General features: G+C 43.1%; 1 protein-coding gene across 5 annotated transcripts in view; it reads right to left on the bottom strand.

The window, feature by feature from the left end:
- The window catches only part of EXOC3L4 (exocyst complex component 3 like 4), an 85,757-nt gene extending 75,366 nt beyond the window's left edge, over window positions 1–10,391 (bottom strand). For 4 of the 5 annotated variants that reach the window (XM_061612230.1, XM_061612232.1, XM_061612233.1 and 1 more), the window contains exons 1-2: window positions 10,106–10,311; window positions 1,710–2,842 (exon numbers count right to left, since the gene is read on the bottom strand). In XM_061612230.1, coding sequence (XP_061468214.1) covers window positions 1,710–2,757 — 1,048 coding nt within the window. In that variant the 5' untranslated portion in view covers window positions 2,758–2,842; window positions 10,106–10,311. Of the gene's footprint in view, window positions 1–1,709; window positions 2,843–10,105; window positions 10,312–10,353 lie in introns of those variants that run through there. The other variant, XM_061612231.1, reaches the window with a different exon arrangement.
- Window positions 10,392–16,652: the final 6,261 nt, after the last annotated feature.

Here is a 16,652-nt window from a genome sequence, read left to right as displayed (position 1 = left end):
CACACACATCGCTGTCCTCCATCTTCAGTAATGTAGTGGCAAATTCAGAAGTGCAGGGTCCCTTCATGATAGTCACAGCCACGGCCTCCCCGCCCCATTTTTGCTGCTCGGTTGAGTTTGTTAATGCCTTCTCCCACAACAACAGATGTCTTTAGGAGCCACTAAGCATGAAAAGAGAGGGTGTTAGCTACTGAGAAGAGTATTCTCAGTGGCTGACTCACTTCCTGTCACTCTTATTGGCTCCAATCAGCAGGAAAGGACAAGGAAGCAAGTTAGAAGACCCTTCTCAGTGGTTAACACACTCCCCTTTCATGCTGATTGGCTAGTAAGATGCTGGAGACATAGGGACCCTGCTGGGGCCCTGCTCCCCCCAAAATAAGGGGTCTACATCTCCCCGAGACCCTAGACAACTACACCCCTGTCCATCCAGTCAGTCAAAGGGCATTATCAGAGTTCAAGGACACGTTCCAGCCAAGCAAAAACCATCAAGGAAAGACAAAAGCTGTTTAGGTTAGGAAAAAAATGACCAAGAGAGGACATGACAAGAGATTCATAAAACCATGACTGGTATGGAGAGACTGCCTCATCTTGCCCCGCTAAAGTCCTGCTCTGTACTGTGTGCTTTTGTATTTCACATGCACAGGAATAACTCACATACTGCCTCTTTGTCTGATGTGAGTGAAGGCAGCTTACTAGTAATAACTTGTACTAAATCCTGCTGATTGACAGAGGGTTTGGGCTCTGGCAGGCACCAAAGATTAGATTCCAAAAAAGGGGCTGACCCCAATTAATTTCCCCATTTTCCTGTCAAGGTGCAGTCGAAACAAGTACTAAGCACATTCCAGCAAATAAAATGAGATTAATGCAAAACTGGAGGGCAGCAAAACTTGCATTCTGGAGGCAATTATAAGTGAGATGACAATTTCTCCTTACTGTAGCTTAGCACAAGTTATAATAACCAAGGACACCTGAGTTCAGTGCCCTGCTCAGCCATAAAGCTCACTGAGAACTCTTGAACCAGCATCTCTCAGAGTAACCATCCTCACTAGGTTTTTGTGAGGATAAAAAGTGAAGGGGGCTAAGACGTATGCTGCCCTGTGCTTCATGGTGGAATAGTAGGATCCTATACACCAGAAAGCACTTCTTCACACAGTGCATAGTTAAACTATGCAATTCGCTCCCACAATAGGCAGTGATGGTCACCAACTTGGAGGGCTTTAAAAGAGGATTAGACAAATATGTGGAGGATAAGGCTATCCATGGCTGCTAGCCACGCTGGCTATGCCCTGCCTCCGTAGCTGGAGGCGGCATGCTTCCAAGTCCTAGTTGCTGGAAACCACAAGAGAGAAAAGGACTGTTTCCCTCAGGTCCAGCTTGGTTGGCCACTGTGAGAACAGTAGGCTGGACTAGGTGGGCCATTAGTGTGATCCAGCAGGCCCTTCTTACGTTCTATGTTCTTATGGATAAGGAACCACAGGTCTGGGGACCAAATGTGTCCCCCCAGGCCTCTCTGTCTGGCCTTTGGGATTCTTTCCAGACCACGTCTTCTCTCTAGCCCCAGCCCACATCCCTCACCAGCCCTGCTTCCCACCCTCCATGAGAGTTCTTGTCTGGCTGTAATGTGTCCTTGAACTCTAATAATATCTCTTGCTTTCCAGCCCAGGCATCCCAGAAAACAACACCAAGCAGAAGCATCTTCCTTTCCTTACCAGACAGTGGTTCTTCCTGAACGCAGTCTTCTCCTGCAAGCGCCTCACTCTCCTTTGGAATACCATTGTTTTCTTTACTGGGGTGGTTGTTGCTGCCATCCATCAGTTTGAAGATCCCCCTTGAAGAATGCTTGCTCCATCTGGAGGTGCAGGATTCTTCAGTTGATTTCTCTTTGACAGATTTTGATGCATTTCTCCTGAAGCTCAGTGTTGCTCCAAGGCCCCTGTAGAAGTTTTTTGGCTCATTTTCTCCCTGATAACTCAAGGGTGGAGGATCTTTGGGAAGACAATTGTCACTGTCACTGGCTGCACATTTTACTGGGGACTCTGGCTCTGATGGAAGAGCCATTTCCCCACCCTTCTCTGTGGTATTTTCATCCATTTTATTTTTAGTAAGTTGCTCTTTGACAGATTTTGATTCACTTCCCCGGAAGCTCAGCATTGCTCTGATGCCCCTGTTGACATTATTTGGCTTATTCTGCCCCTGATTATTCAAGAGTGGAGAATCTTTGGGGAGACATTTGACATCTTCAGCCTCTATGCATTTCACTGAAGACTCAGGCTCTGACGGAAACTCTGTTTTCCCATCCTCCTCTTTAGTTTCTGTTTCATTATTATCCAAGTTAGTCTCACTCAGATTCTCTTTGACAGATTTTGATGCATTTCTTCTGAAGCTCAGCATTGCTTTGATGCCCCTGTTGAAGTTTTTTCCTTGATTATTCAAGGGTGGAGAACCTTTGGGAAGACAATTGCCATCTTCAAGCTCCATAAATTTTGCCAGAGATTTTGGCTCTGATGACAACTCGGTTTTCCCTACCATCTCCCTCGTTTCTGTTTTATTCTCATTCATGTTAGCTTCACTGGATTTTTCTTCAACAGATTTTGATGTACGTCTCCGGAAGCTCAGCGTTGCTTTGAAGCCTCTGTTGCAATGTTTTGGCTCATTTTCTCCTTGATTATGCAAGGATGGAGAATCTTTAGGAAGACAATTGCCATTTCCTGTCTCCATGCATTTTGCTGGAGACTCTGATTCTGATGGTAACTCCATTTTTTCATTGGTGTCCCTCGTTTCTGTTTTACTTTCCCCCGTGTTAGCTTTACAATGAGCAACACCAATATAGTGACTGCAAATACTGTGAGGGGGAAAAAGAAAGTAGCAAAGTTGATCAGTATGTTTCAGAAGTGTCAGGCAGGGAGCAACTCTTACTGTCATGCTAAAAAACTAAGGGGAAGTATGCACACACCCAACTTTAGGCATGGGGAGTATGATTCCCCCTTTAGAAATTGCAGAAAGAACAATCTGAAGATTTTAAAGATGCCCAGAACAAAAGTGCGAGACCTGTTTGTCTGTAATTTTACAGGCTTTATCTAATCTGGAGGGGCCAGTATGTCTACACATTTAATCTACATCTGTCAAAAGGGGGAGAAAGTTAAGAGTTGTCTTTGATTCTCCCAATACTGAATGGGAGGGTGGAGTGAGGTGTGGTGAGGTGCGGTGGGAGTGGTGGGTACAGAACTTTGTTTCCTCCCCAAAATGGATAAGGATTGGAACCCCCAAAGTGCTTTGGACCAAAGCAGACTGCTTTCCGAAGTGCTGGATTGATTGGAACCAGATCTTGTGGTCAGTGCAGATCCCCAACTTTTCCCCTGTTATTTGATGGGGTTCCTACTTCATGCTAGCAGTTTAAATGATAACTTTTTTGCATGATTGCTTACATTTCTGATTATTTTTATTGATTGATTGATTGATATCCCACCCTTCCTCCCAGCAGAAGCCCAGGGCGGCATGATTAAAAGCTAAAGATGCATTTCAGCTGGCTGAAGCTCATTTGTTTAAGCTCAGCGTGCTTTACAAGTTAAACTTATGCAGTCAGAAGTAAGTACCACTGAATTCAATGAAGCTTACTTCCAGCAAACTGCATCAAGAGTGGCATTCTGCCAGCTCTTGGTTACACAAGCACACACACCTGTTTACCTGGATTTGGATCTCCTGTTGTTGCTGTTTAGTGTTGCCTTGTTTTTCTGATGCTGTTTTATTGTGTATTCTAGTCATGGATTTTAACTGGTTTTGTGTATCTAGCTTTTACAGTATATTTTGTAAACCGCTTAGAAGCCAACGTAGGCATTAAGCGGTATATAAACTGATGATGATGGAATATTCTCAAGATAGGAAGCTGCCCTATATTGAGCCAGACCATTAGTTCATCTAACTCAGTATTGTCTACACTGAATGGCAGCAGCTTGCCAGGGTTTCAGGCAGGGAGTTTCTCCCAGCCTTAACTTAAGATGTTGGGGACTGAACCTGGGGCCTTCTCCATGCAAAGCAGATGCTCTGCAACTGAGCGACAGCCCTTCCGCACATTCTTCCAACAGAGATTCAGCAGGCACCTTCTGTTATCTTTCAAACACCTGCTGAAAACTTTTCTTGGCTGACAGGGTCATACAGACAATTTTAAGGCAAACATTTTCTGTAACAGTCAGCTGATGATCTGTTTGTGTGTTTTGTATTATAATTGTTGTAAACCACTTTGATTTTTTTTAAATGAAATTGCAGGATGCAAATATTTTTATATAAATAAATATCATGATAATTGCAGTCATGCTGATTTTAATAACCTGGGTTTTGTGCTATGTGTACTTCTGTTCTTTGGTAGGTGTAGAGGCGTGCAGAACAATGGATCAACACAATGGATCAACACTTGAGGGCCTGGCATTGGGGTCTGTCACGATGAGCTCTAGCACTTCAAGATTTACCACTACACCACTGGCCAAATGTGTTCTTTGCTACATCTAAGCTTGTCCCTGACCCGCTAAAATGATGACATTCAATCTCCACAGTATAATATGACTCCCTCCCTCCCTCCCTGTCAATGTGCTGAGTGAAGCTGATGATAGAAAACCTTCAAGGATATCAAACAGGTCAAGGCAAGCCCAGGATTGATTTTTTTTCTGTGGTGCTAATTGGCCTGATTTTTAGAGTTGAGTCAGTTCTTGTGTCTGACCCACAAGGTGAACCCTCATTTACACATTCTGCCTCGGTTAAAAGGGGCTCCAGAAGGTGTACCTTGATTGCTTAAGTTTTCTGAAATCAGAAACACTACGATTGCCATGGTTACTACTCTGTAGATTCAACATGTGCGTTGCAATCCATTCTTGCAATGCTGTGTTTGGTGGGCAGCCAAGTGTAAAGAAGGAAAATGAGGTTCCTCTGCTTTTAATAATTGTTATTTCAGGAGGTGACACAGCAGGGAGAAAAGCTGCACCTAATGGCATTACTGATGAAAGGTACAGGAGGCCCCATTGTTCTGCCAACCCCCTTCCCACTTGCATGTCACCTCAAGGATTCCAACTCCCTTCCCACCCCTCTCGCCTACTGGTTATCTGCTTTTAACAAGTGGCATGAGAAGCAGAAATCCAACAGATGACACTCTCTCACACTACTGCCATTCGTCACTGCCTGGAAAAAATACACTTCCAAATTCCTGCTTGTCAAATAGGAGGCATGGTGGGGCAGTAGCCGTGTTGGTCATGTGACCTCTAGTCAGTCCGTCAGTCGCATTGCTGCTGCTTACCAGGACGGTGAGGGTGAGGGTTGGATGTGACCCATTATAAACCATAAAATGGGCACATACAGTGGGCAAAAGGACAAATCCATTTGGGTGTAGTTATAGCCATTGCCAGCTGATTTATATACTGTACTTTCCCCCAAATGCATATGTGCTCAAAGTGGTTCAGGAATAAACTGTCTAAATACAATAATCCTAATAAAAAGTATCTCCTTTTAGGATGCACACCTTAATGTGTTGAGGGGCTTTGAGAATGTTGAAGAAGCTGAGAGCAAAGCTGTCAGGAGTCTAGACCAAGAGGCTAGACTCCTAGCAAGGGCACCCAAGGCGGAATGGTCAAAGCTGAGACACCAGACTAAGATGCATCCAAACTCAGAGGAAGGCAACGGTAAACCACCTCTGAATACCTCTTACCACGAAAGCCCTATGAACAGAGTATCTAAAATGCAACATGAGATAGTGCTCGGAGATGAGACCCCCAGGTCAGAAAGCACTCAACAAGCTACTGGGGAAGAACAAAGGACAAGTACGAGTAGTGCTCTGACTAATGACGCAGCTGGGTCAAAGCTGAAAGGAAGCCCAGAGGCTGATGTGCACAGATGTAAAAGGTGAGTCCGGAGTTGTACGACACACACATGGAATGTGAGAAGCATGAACCAGGGAAAGTTAGAAATTGTCAAGAAAGAAATGGAATGTATCAACATTACAATACTTGGTGTGAGTGAATTAAAATGACGGGAATGGGACATTTTCAATCAGGCAACTACAAAATATTTTATGGGGGAAATGAGAAATCAAGAAGAAACGGGGTTGCTTTAATAGGGAGAAGTGATGTAGCAAAAGCAATTAGGAGCTACAACGCAAGGTCTGAGCGAGTGATATCAATGAGTTTAAACGGGAAACCTATTAACCAATCACCCTATCATCCAAGTCTACTCTCCAACGGCAAACACAGAAGAAGAATTGGAGAGATTTTACACAGAAGTACAGGAGGAAGTTGATCACACACCCAAACAAGATGTTCTGGTAATCATGGGGGACTGGAATGCAAAAGTAGGGAACAAAGAAGAACTAGGAATTGTGGGGAAATGGGGCTCAGGAGGCAGAAATGAAGCAGGAGAAAGACTTATTGAATTCTGTGAAGGCAATAATTTGTTTCTTGCAAACACATTTTTTGAGCAACCGAAAAGATGACTGTACACGTGGACACCACCAGATGGTCAATGCAGGAATCAAATTGATTGTATAATTGGTAACAGAAGATGGAGAAGTTCCATACTTTCTGTAAAAACAAGACCAGGAGCAGACTGCGGTACAGATCATGAACTTCTCGTATCGAAAATCAGAGTAAAGCTAAAGAAGACCAATGAAGCAATCATAATGCCAAAATACAATTTAAATAACATCCCAGAAGAATATAAAGATCAAATAAAGAACAGATTTGAGGCTTTAAACTTAGTTGACAGAGAACCAAAAGAACTATGGAGGGAAGCAAGAGACATGATCAGGGAAGAATGCAAAAAGACAACGAGAGAGGAAGTTCTAGGCTTAATAGACAATATAAAAACTGACAAATCACCGGGCCCGGATGGCATCCACCTGAGAGTTCTCAAAGAAATGTGAAATTGCTGATCTGCTAACTAAAATATGTAACTTGTCCCTCAGGTCCTCCTCCGTGCCTGAGGACTGGAAAGTGGCAAATTAACGCCAATATTCAAAAAGGGATCCAGGGGGGATCCCAGAAATTACAGGCCAGTTAGCTTAACTTCTGTCCCTGGAAAACTGGTAGAAAGTAGTATTAAAGCTAGATTAACTAAGCACATAGAAGAACAAGCCTTGCTGAAGCAGAACCAGCATGGCTTCTGCAAGGGAAAGTCCTGTCTCAGTAACCTATTAGAATTCTTTGAGAGTGTCAACAAGAATATAGATAGAGGTGATCCAGTGGACATAGTGTACTTAGACTTTCAAAAAGCGTTTGACAAGGTACCTCACCAAAGGCTTCTGAGGAAGCTTAGACGTCATGGAATAAGAGGAGAGGTCCTCTTGTGGATAAGGAATTGCTTAAGAAGCAGAAAGCAGAGAGTAGGAATAAACGGACAGTTCTCCCAATGGAGGGCTGTAGAAAGTGGAGTCCCTCAAGGATCGGTATTGGGACCTGTACTTTTCAACTTGTTCATTAATGACCTAGAATTAGGAGTGAGCAGTGAAGTGGCCAAGTTTGCTGATGATACTAAATTGTTCAGGGTTGTTAAAGCAAAAAGGGATTGCGAAGAGCTCCAAAAAGACCTCTCCAAACTGAGTGAATGGGCGGAAAAATGGCAAATGCAATTCAATATAAACAAGTGTAAAATTATGCATATTGGAGCAAAAAATCTGAATTTCACATATACACTCATGGGGTCTGAATTGGCGGTGACTGACCAGGAGAGAGTCCTCAGGGTTGTAGTGGACAGCACGATGAAAATGTTGACCCAGTGTGCAGCAGCTGTGAAAAAGGCAAATTCCATGCTAGGGATAATTAGGAAAGGTATTGAAAATAAAATAGCCGATATCATAATGCCGTTGTATAAATCTATGGTGCGGCCGCATTTGGAATACTGTGTACAGTTCTGGTCACCTCATCTCAAAAAGGATATTATAGAGTTGGAAAAGGTTCAGAAGAGGGCAACCAGAATGATCAAGGGGATGGAGCGACTCCCTTACGAGGAAAGGTTGCAGCATTTGGGGCTTTTTAGTTTAGAGAAAAGGCGGGTCAGAGGAGACACGATAGAAGTGTATAAAATTATTAATGGCATTGAGAAAGTGGATAGAGAAAAGTTCTTCTCCCTCTCTCATAATACTAGAACTCGTGGACATTCAAAGAAGCTGAATGTTGGAACATTCAGGACAGACAAAAGGAAGTACTTCTTTACTCAGCGCATAGTTAAACTATGGAATTTGCTCCCACAGGACGCAGTAATGGCCACCAGCTTGGATGGCTTTAAAAGAAGATTAGACAAATTCATGGAGGACAGGGCTATCAATGGCTACTAGCCATGATGGCTGTGCTCTGCCACCCTAGTCAGAGGCAGCATGCTTCTGAAAACCAGTTGCCGGAAGCCTCAGGAGGTGAGAGTGTTCTTGCACTCGGGTCCTGCTTGCGGGCTTCCCCCAGGCCCCTGGTTGGCCTCTGTGAGAACAGGATGCTGGACCACTGGCCTGATCCAGCAGGCTCTTCTTATGTTCTTATGTTCTTAATACCTCTAGTTAAAAAGAGAAAAAGACCTCAATGGATGACTGAAGAAACTCTTAAAATGGTTAAAGAGAGAAGGAAATCAAAAGCAAAAGGTGATAGAAACAGGGTCAGAACCCTGAATGCAACAATACAGCAACTATACAGCAAAGAGCACTATTACAATAGTTATTGTATAGAAATAGAAGAGGACAACAAAAAGGTAGAACAAGAGCCCTATTCCAAAAGATTAGAGAAATGAAAGGGAAATTTAAATCACAACTAGGGATGTTGAGTAATCAACAGAGGAACACACTGACTGACCGAGATGAAATACAAGGAAGATGGAAGCAATACACCAAAGAATTCTATAAAAGAGATGCCAGGATGACAGATTCATTCATGGAGGAACTATATGATGAACTAGAAATTTTAGAATGTGAGGTAAAAGCTGCTCTTAAAATACTTGGAAGAAACATCACCAGGAACAGATGGCATACACAGAACATATCATATGGAAAGCGGGATTGGACCAAGATGAAGGAGGTGTGAAAATTGGTGGGAGAAATATCAATAATTTAAGATATGCAGACAATACCATACTACTAGCAGAAACCAGTAATGATTTGAAACGAATGCTGATGAAAGTTAAAGAGGAAAGCACAAAAGCAGGACTACAGCATGGACTGAGAAAAAGACAAATAATTGGGTGTTAGAACAAATTAAACCAGAACTGTCACAAGAAGCTAAAATGATGAAACTGAGGTTATCATACTTTGGACACATCATGTGAAGACATGATTCACTAGAAAAGACAATCATGCTGGGGAAAACAGAAGGTGGTAGAAAAAGAGGAAGGCCAAACAAGAGATGGATTGATTCCATAAAGGAAGCCACAGATCTGAACAGGGCGGTTCACGACAGATGCTCTTACAGATCACTGATTCATAGGGTCGCCATAAGTCGTAGTCGACTTGAAGGCACATAACAACAACAACAATACAAAGTATAATATTGCTTCAACCAGCCCCCCCAATTTCTATCTGAAGTGAGGGACAAGATGGTGCCCCCTTCCCATCCTATATACAGAAGCCAGTCAGTCTGGCAGCTCAGTCTTAGTTCAACACTGGTGATGACACAACATCCTCCACTACACCTGGGGCAGCAGGTCAGAGTAGGGGGCCCAGGAGAGGCCATGTGGCAACCAAGGAGAATGACCAGAGGTGGGGGAGGGCAGGAGGAACAGCTGCTGCTAACCACCAGCATCTGCCACCTGGGGCAGTTACCTCATTGTGCTCTAATGACAGGGCTGTTCCTGACTACCACATAGCACTAACAACAATTGACAGTTAATTTAAAATAGATCAAATGTTCAAGTGGACATAAAGCTTCCTGTAGAGTCTGCGGCATGGCAGTGGCTTTGGACGTACATTCTTTTAAAGGTGATTGCTTGTCCTATGCTGATAAAACACTGCTATACAGGGAATAAAGCTTAAATTATGCCCTCTCCCCCATTTAATCTTGGATCTCAGAAGAGAAGGGGCTAGCTCGTAAACACACAGATGGGGAACCTAATGGGGATCTCCAGCCCTCCATCAGGGGTTCTCTGAGAGGCTCACCTAGTTTTTTTAAATCCGCATTTTCTCTTAACTCTCTTTAGACAAATGGCCTCCAAGACACCTTCTCCACAGAGGGTGGGCGTGATCTCATCTTCTTTGCCTTTACAAAAAATTGATTGAAGCCTATGTGGAGAGTATAACAGAGAAGGAAGGCAGAATATTTTAAGCCAAAACAAAATCCTTTCACCTTTGCATCTCCTTTTCTAAGCGCTTGCAGGAAGAGGAAGGAAAAAAAGGAAAATACTCACGTTGCACTTTCTCTTTCTTTCTGTTTGCAAGAAGCAAATGACAGGTCAAGAATGGTTACAAAGGTAGTCTTGGAAAATTCCACCTACTGGTGTTTAATGATTAATGATTAATACAGAAGAGTTTGAAAATAAAACCTCTGAACTGAACTGAGGAGAGGTCCTCTTGTGGATAAGGAATTGGTTAAGAAGCAGAAAGCAGAGAGTAGGAATAAACGGACAGTTCTCCCAATGGAGGGCTGTAGAAAGTGGAGTCCCTCAAGGATCGGTATTGGGACCTGTACTTTTCAACTTGTTCATTAATGACCTAGAATTAGGAGTGAGCAGTGAAGTGGCCAAGTTTGCTGATGACACTAAATTGTTCAGGGTTGTTAAAACAAAAAGGGATTGCGAAGAGCTCCAAAAAGACCTCTCCAAACTGAGTGAATGGGCAGAAAAATGGCAAATGCAATTCAATATAAACAAGTGTAAAATTATGCATATTGGAGCAAAAAATCTTAATTTCACATATACGCTCATGGAGTCTGAACTGGCGGTGACCGACCAGGAGAGAGACCTCGGGGTTGTAGTGGACAGCACGATGAAAATGTCGACCCAGTGTGCGGCAGCTGTGAAAAAGGCAAATTCCATGCTAGCGATAATTAGGAAAGGTATTGAAAATAAAATAGCCGATATCATAATGCCGTTGTATAAATCTATGGTGCGTCCGCATTTGGAATACTGTGTACAGTTTTGGTCGCCTCATCTCAAAAAGGATATTATAGAGTTGGAAAAGGTTCAGAAGAGGGCAACCAGAATGATCAAAGGGATGGAGCGACTCCCTTACGAGGAAAGGTTGCAGCATTTGGGGCTTTTTAGTTTAGAGAAAAGGCGGGTCAGAGGAGACATGATAGAAGTGTATAAAATTATGCATGGCATTGAGAAAGTGGATAGAGAAAAGTTCTTCTCCCTCTCTCATAATACTAGAACTCGTGGACATTCAAAGAAGCTGAATGTTGGAACATTCAGGACAGACAAAAGGAAGTACTTCTTTACTCAGCGCATAGTTAAACTATGGAATTTGCTCCCACAGGACGCAGTAATGGCCACCAGCTTGGATGGCTTTAAAAGAAGATTAGACAGATTCATGGAGGACAGGGCTATCAATGGCTACTAGCCATGATGGCTGTGCTGTGCCACCCTAGTCAGAGGCAGCATGCTTCTGAAAACCAGTTGCCGGAAGCCTCAGGAGGGGAGAGTGTTCTTGCACTCGGGTCCTGCTTGCGGGCTTCCCCCAGGCACCTGGTTGGTCACTGTGAGAACAGGATGCTGGACTAGATGGGCCACTGGCCTGATCCAGCAGGCTCTTCTTATGTTCTTATGTTTAACCTATATCCTTTACATAAAAGATTATCACTGAGCCAAGGGATGCTTTTATTTAAGATCCACGTGAAAAGTTTGCCAACCACAGCTAAGAGGATTGCTTTCTTTTTGCTCACTTCCTTGTGGGGTCAGGCATTTATTTATTTTTACATGTGCACCCCACCTTTCCTCCAAGGAGTTCAAGGTGATGCACATGATTTCCCCCGTCCCCGTTTTATCCTCACAAGAGCCCTGTGAGGTCAGTTAGGCTGAGAGATTGTGATTGACTGAAGGTTACCCATAGTGAGCTTCATGGCTAAGAGGGGATTTGAAACTTGACCTCCCAGGCCATAGCCCATTGCTCTAACCACTATACTGGCTCTCATACACAAGTTTGTGACTTGGCTTCCACAAAGGCTGTTCTCTCCGCTAAAAATGAGAGTAGCACATCAGGGCATATCTGCACTGCGCATTTGAACTAGTTGCTCTTAGATCATCTTGGGAGGTGTAGTTTTCTGAAGGCACTGAGAAATTCTTATCAGAGTGGATAGAGCAACTAATGCAGATTTTCTCTTTGTACAGTAGGCTACTTTCTACACATACTCTCACACACCTCTCTATCCTCCATCCAGGCAAGCTAGAAGCATTATCAGAGTTCCTCATTCCAGCTTGGGGTGTGAAGCAGGGCCAGTGAAAAAGTTCTGGAGGGCAACATCAACCCCCAGGCTCAAAGTTCCTCACTCCTATCTTTGGCAAAGACAGGCTCTTCTCCTGACTGTTCAAGTGCCAGCCTAGTGGAGGCTGGTGGCTCCAAGGTCAGTGGGGCAGTGAATCCACTCCAGGTTTTAGTCCAAACTTTCAAGGAGCTATACAAGGTGCTGGACAGCTCCATTGAAAGTTCAGACTAAAATCTGGAGCAGATTCACTGCCCCACTGACCTCAGAGCCACCAGCCTCCACTGTTGCCAACTCCTGCTTTTGCCAGGCACCACTAAGGTATAGGGTATTGCTGGATGCCACTTCAGGTGGGCAGAAATCAAGCATCAGAGGCGCCCTGATACTGTATTCTGAACTTGGTTCTATGACATTGTTTAATTGTATTGTTATTGTTATACTGTTACAGTTTTTGATGTTCCTGATATTTTGATGTGTTATATGCTGTATTGTACGTCGCTCAGAGTGGCTGGGAAGTCAGCCAGATGAGCGTCTAACAAATAGAATAAGTAAATAAATAAATAAATTAAACTTGATGGCATATGCATACTATCAAATTGGTTTTATACCATTTTAGCTGGTATGCGGCTTTCCCAAAGAATCATGGGAAGTATAGGCATCATATGCATGAGGTTTGACAGATCATGAGTGCAGATGCTGGCCCAATTGAACTATGCCTTAAATTTTTCCATCCCAGTTGGTCAGTCATAAGAACAACTTGCAACTAAGAACTTGAACCTGAGTTTGCATATTTCCTCCTCCCTCCCAATCTGTTTACCTTTTGTGACGTATGCAAGTGGGTTTTTTTTAAAGATGGTACGCCTGAGGACAGGCACTGTCTTCTAAAGTGATTTCTAAGGGAGCCTTTTTTGGGCTGCAGAGCCAGATTAAAACATTCAAACAAACAAACAAACAAACAAATAAGAGGGTGGGCTGTGGATGCTGTTGGAGATGAGAGGTGACAAGTTCCAAGTGCTACTTCAGAGAAAATGTGTGACCTTTACCCACAACAAGATCCTTTTATCTGCATTTATACAGGTGGACGAACCTGACTAAGCAAAAGGACAGTTACTTTCCTTGGGATACACCTGTGCATTTGATATTTCCCTGTTATTGGGGCAGGTTAACTTACAATTCTACCTATGGATGAAAAGATTTGCCTGAGTTTTTCCAGCCTGAAATTCAGTTCTCAGTTCTGCAGTAATTTGAGGGTGTTTTAAAAAAAAATCCTCATGAAAATTCTTCTGCATTTTAGCACAAATTTCTCCTAATAACCACATTTATGTATGCAGTTTTGATTAATGTACCATTTTTGCAAGCGTCTCCTAATGTAACACATTTTTGTATGTTATTTTCACCAGTAAATTCATTTTATGTGCATTTCCCCCAATATATGCATTTTTTTATAAATATTGTTTGGTTGGAGAATTTGGAAAATCCAGGTTTTTGCAAATTTTGAAGAATGGCTATGTTTCAGTTCTCTTATGGTTTCAGAAAATGTGAATTTCATAAATTCAACTTGTAAACTAAATCGAATTTCTCCCCTATCTCTAATTCTACCATTTGTTTCCTTTTCCTTGAAGGAGGTGTCTCATCTTCAACCCCTCCCTCTCTCAGCTGTTGCTGCTTCTAAGTTCATCTCTGTCATCCGGAAAAGCAATTCTGCAGAAATGGCCTTGTAGGGTTTCCATAGATACCGTGAGTGAATCCAGATCATATATGTCCTTTTTTCAAGAGGGAGTTTTTAAAAATAATAAAATAAAAAATCCTCAGATGCAGATTCACCCTCACCAACAAGGTTGCTGCTCATGTTATCATCACTGCTGGAAGAGTTTAGACAGACAAGCATTACTTTTCATTATCCCTCCATAACGCCACTGGCTTACCATTATCCTTTTCTGCTGCCAGTGGTTCTTCCATAGGTAGAAGTTTCATTCAAATTTAGTAAACGTGTTTTTATATATAAAACTGCCATTGATTAACCCCTTGGCTGCCATCCACTTAAATAACCCTTTTTAAAGTAAAATATTTCAAAGTTCCATTCCATGGTGCTACATAAAATAAGCAGTAGTGCAGAGGCAAATTCAGAAGTGCCGGGTGTGATGTTCCTATATTAATGTATATATGGTAAGTATTGGTTGTTCAGAAGATACATGGTAAGTGGAGTGAAAGAGGAGGGGGAGTGAATGGGCAGTAGAATGCTAGATGATTGGCTGAGTGCTTAAAATGGCTGAACGTATAAAAGGAAAAGTGAGAGTGGTGGTGGATGAGGTGAACTGAGTGGGTTGCTTGGTGGGGTTTAGAGAGTTGTTTGCCAGGAGAGAGTGAAGAAGGAGGGGGGTGGAGTTCGGATTAGTATTGAGTAAAACCATATGCTTATGTGCCTTAAGAAGAAATCTTGTTAATCTTGTTATCTTTGTTATCTTTAATAAAGACTTAATTTGGTTTACCAAAGGCCTGATCCTTGGCTGGGGTTTCACAGACCAGAAGGGAGGGTAAGGTAATGACCAAGGCTGAAGGGAAACTGTAACAAATGGTGGCAGTAGCGGTGGGATACGAACAACAGAGAATCCAGATACGAACCAAAGAGAGTTCCAAAGACACGTGGTGACAAAGGAGACTACGTCACAGGTGGTGGCAGTAGCGGTGGGATACGAACAACAGAGAATCCAGATACGAATGCTAGAGAATCCCTAACAGTGGTGTGGCAAACAGAAATAACAAAACAAGATTACTTGTGAGAGTGACTGGCAAAGAGTGTGTGGCAAAGAGTGAGTGAACTCAAACACCATGGCTGAATACATAAAAATGAAAAGAGAGGAGCTGGTGGAGAAGTGCATAACATTCAATTTACCTCACGAGGGTAAAGGGGTAGATGAATTGAGGGTAGCACTTATAGGATTTGCTACTGCCCAGCAAAAACAACCTGTCAGGGAAGAGACCCCAGAAGGATATTTAAGCAATCCCGCTTATATAGAGTACTTGAGAGAGAAGTTAAGATGGGAGGCTGAGGAAAAAGACAAGCAGAGGGAGTTGGAAGCTGAGAGATTGAGGATGGAAGGTGCAGAGAAGGAAAAACAGAGGGAGTTGGAAATTGAGAGAATGAGATTGGGGTTTGAGGAGAGGGAGAAGCAACGAGCATTGGATGCTGAATTACAAGTAGAAAAGTTAAAATTTGATAGAGAGAAATTTCACTCTGAGGAGACAAGGAAAGACAGAGATGGAGCAAAAATAAAAATTACTCCAAAGGACTTTGCTGTCTATGAGCCTGGTCAAGATCCTCAAATTTACCTCAGCACCTTTGAAAAAGCAGCTCAGTTGTGGGGGCTACCTGAAGATAAATACATGCAGTATTTATCAAACCTGATTAAAGGGGAATTGGCTGAGGTATACCAATATTTCCCCTCAGACAGGCCCGTCACCTATGCTGAATTCAAAGAAGCAGTGTTTAAAAGATTCAGACTGGGGCCTGATCATTTTAGAAAGCTTTTCAGAAACTGCCAGATACAGACAGGGAGGTCTTTCGTGGAGCTGGGGGCAAAACTGATGGACATATTTGGGAAATGGCTGACAAGTGCAAAAGCTCAGTCTGTGGAGGAGGTGAAAAACCTCATGATATTGGATCAATTATACCATCAGTTACCACCAGAAATAAGGCTCCTGGTCAAAGAACGTTCTCCTACATCGGTGCAGGAGGCCGCAGAGATGGCGGATCACTTCGCCTCCAACAGAACTGGCTGGGTGGGGAAAACATCAAGAGATTTTAAACCCAGACCATATAATGCTGGCAGAAGGGATGTGGTACCACAGCGAGTGAGTCCTCCAGTAAAATCTGAAGGGCACAGGACACCCCAGAGTGGATCTGTGTACCCTAAAAGTGAGGAGAAATTATGCTACAAATGTGGTAGAGCGGGGCACCTACGTTTTCAATGTGAGGTTGCCAACCCCATTAGTAATCCTGCTCAGACAAGGACAGTGAAAACAGAGCCCAAGGCTTTAGAAACAGCGAAAAAGGTTCAGTTCTGCCAGATAAACTGGACAGAAGTAACAGACCTTGATTCAAGTCTGAGAGAGGAAGTGAGTGTACAAGGGGCAAATTATTGGGCATTGCTTGATACTGGTGCCGTTCAGACATTACTGAGGCCAGATTTAATAAAATCTGAGGTAATATTACCTCAGGAAACTGTGACTATCCAAGGAGTGAGGGGTCAACCAGAAAGTTTGCCTGTGGCCCTGGTGGAAATGACT

This window comes from Rhineura floridana, chromosome 2 (assembly GCF_030035675.1).
Source record: "Rhineura floridana isolate rRhiFlo1 chromosome 2, rRhiFlo1.hap2, whole genome shotgun sequence".
In the NCBI taxonomy this organism is placed as follows: domain Eukaryota; kingdom Metazoa; phylum Chordata; class Lepidosauria; order Squamata; family Rhineuridae; genus Rhineura; species Rhineura floridana.
The sequence above is the reverse complement of the archived record's forward strand: the minus strand, read 5'-3'. Positions and strand labels throughout refer to the sequence as shown.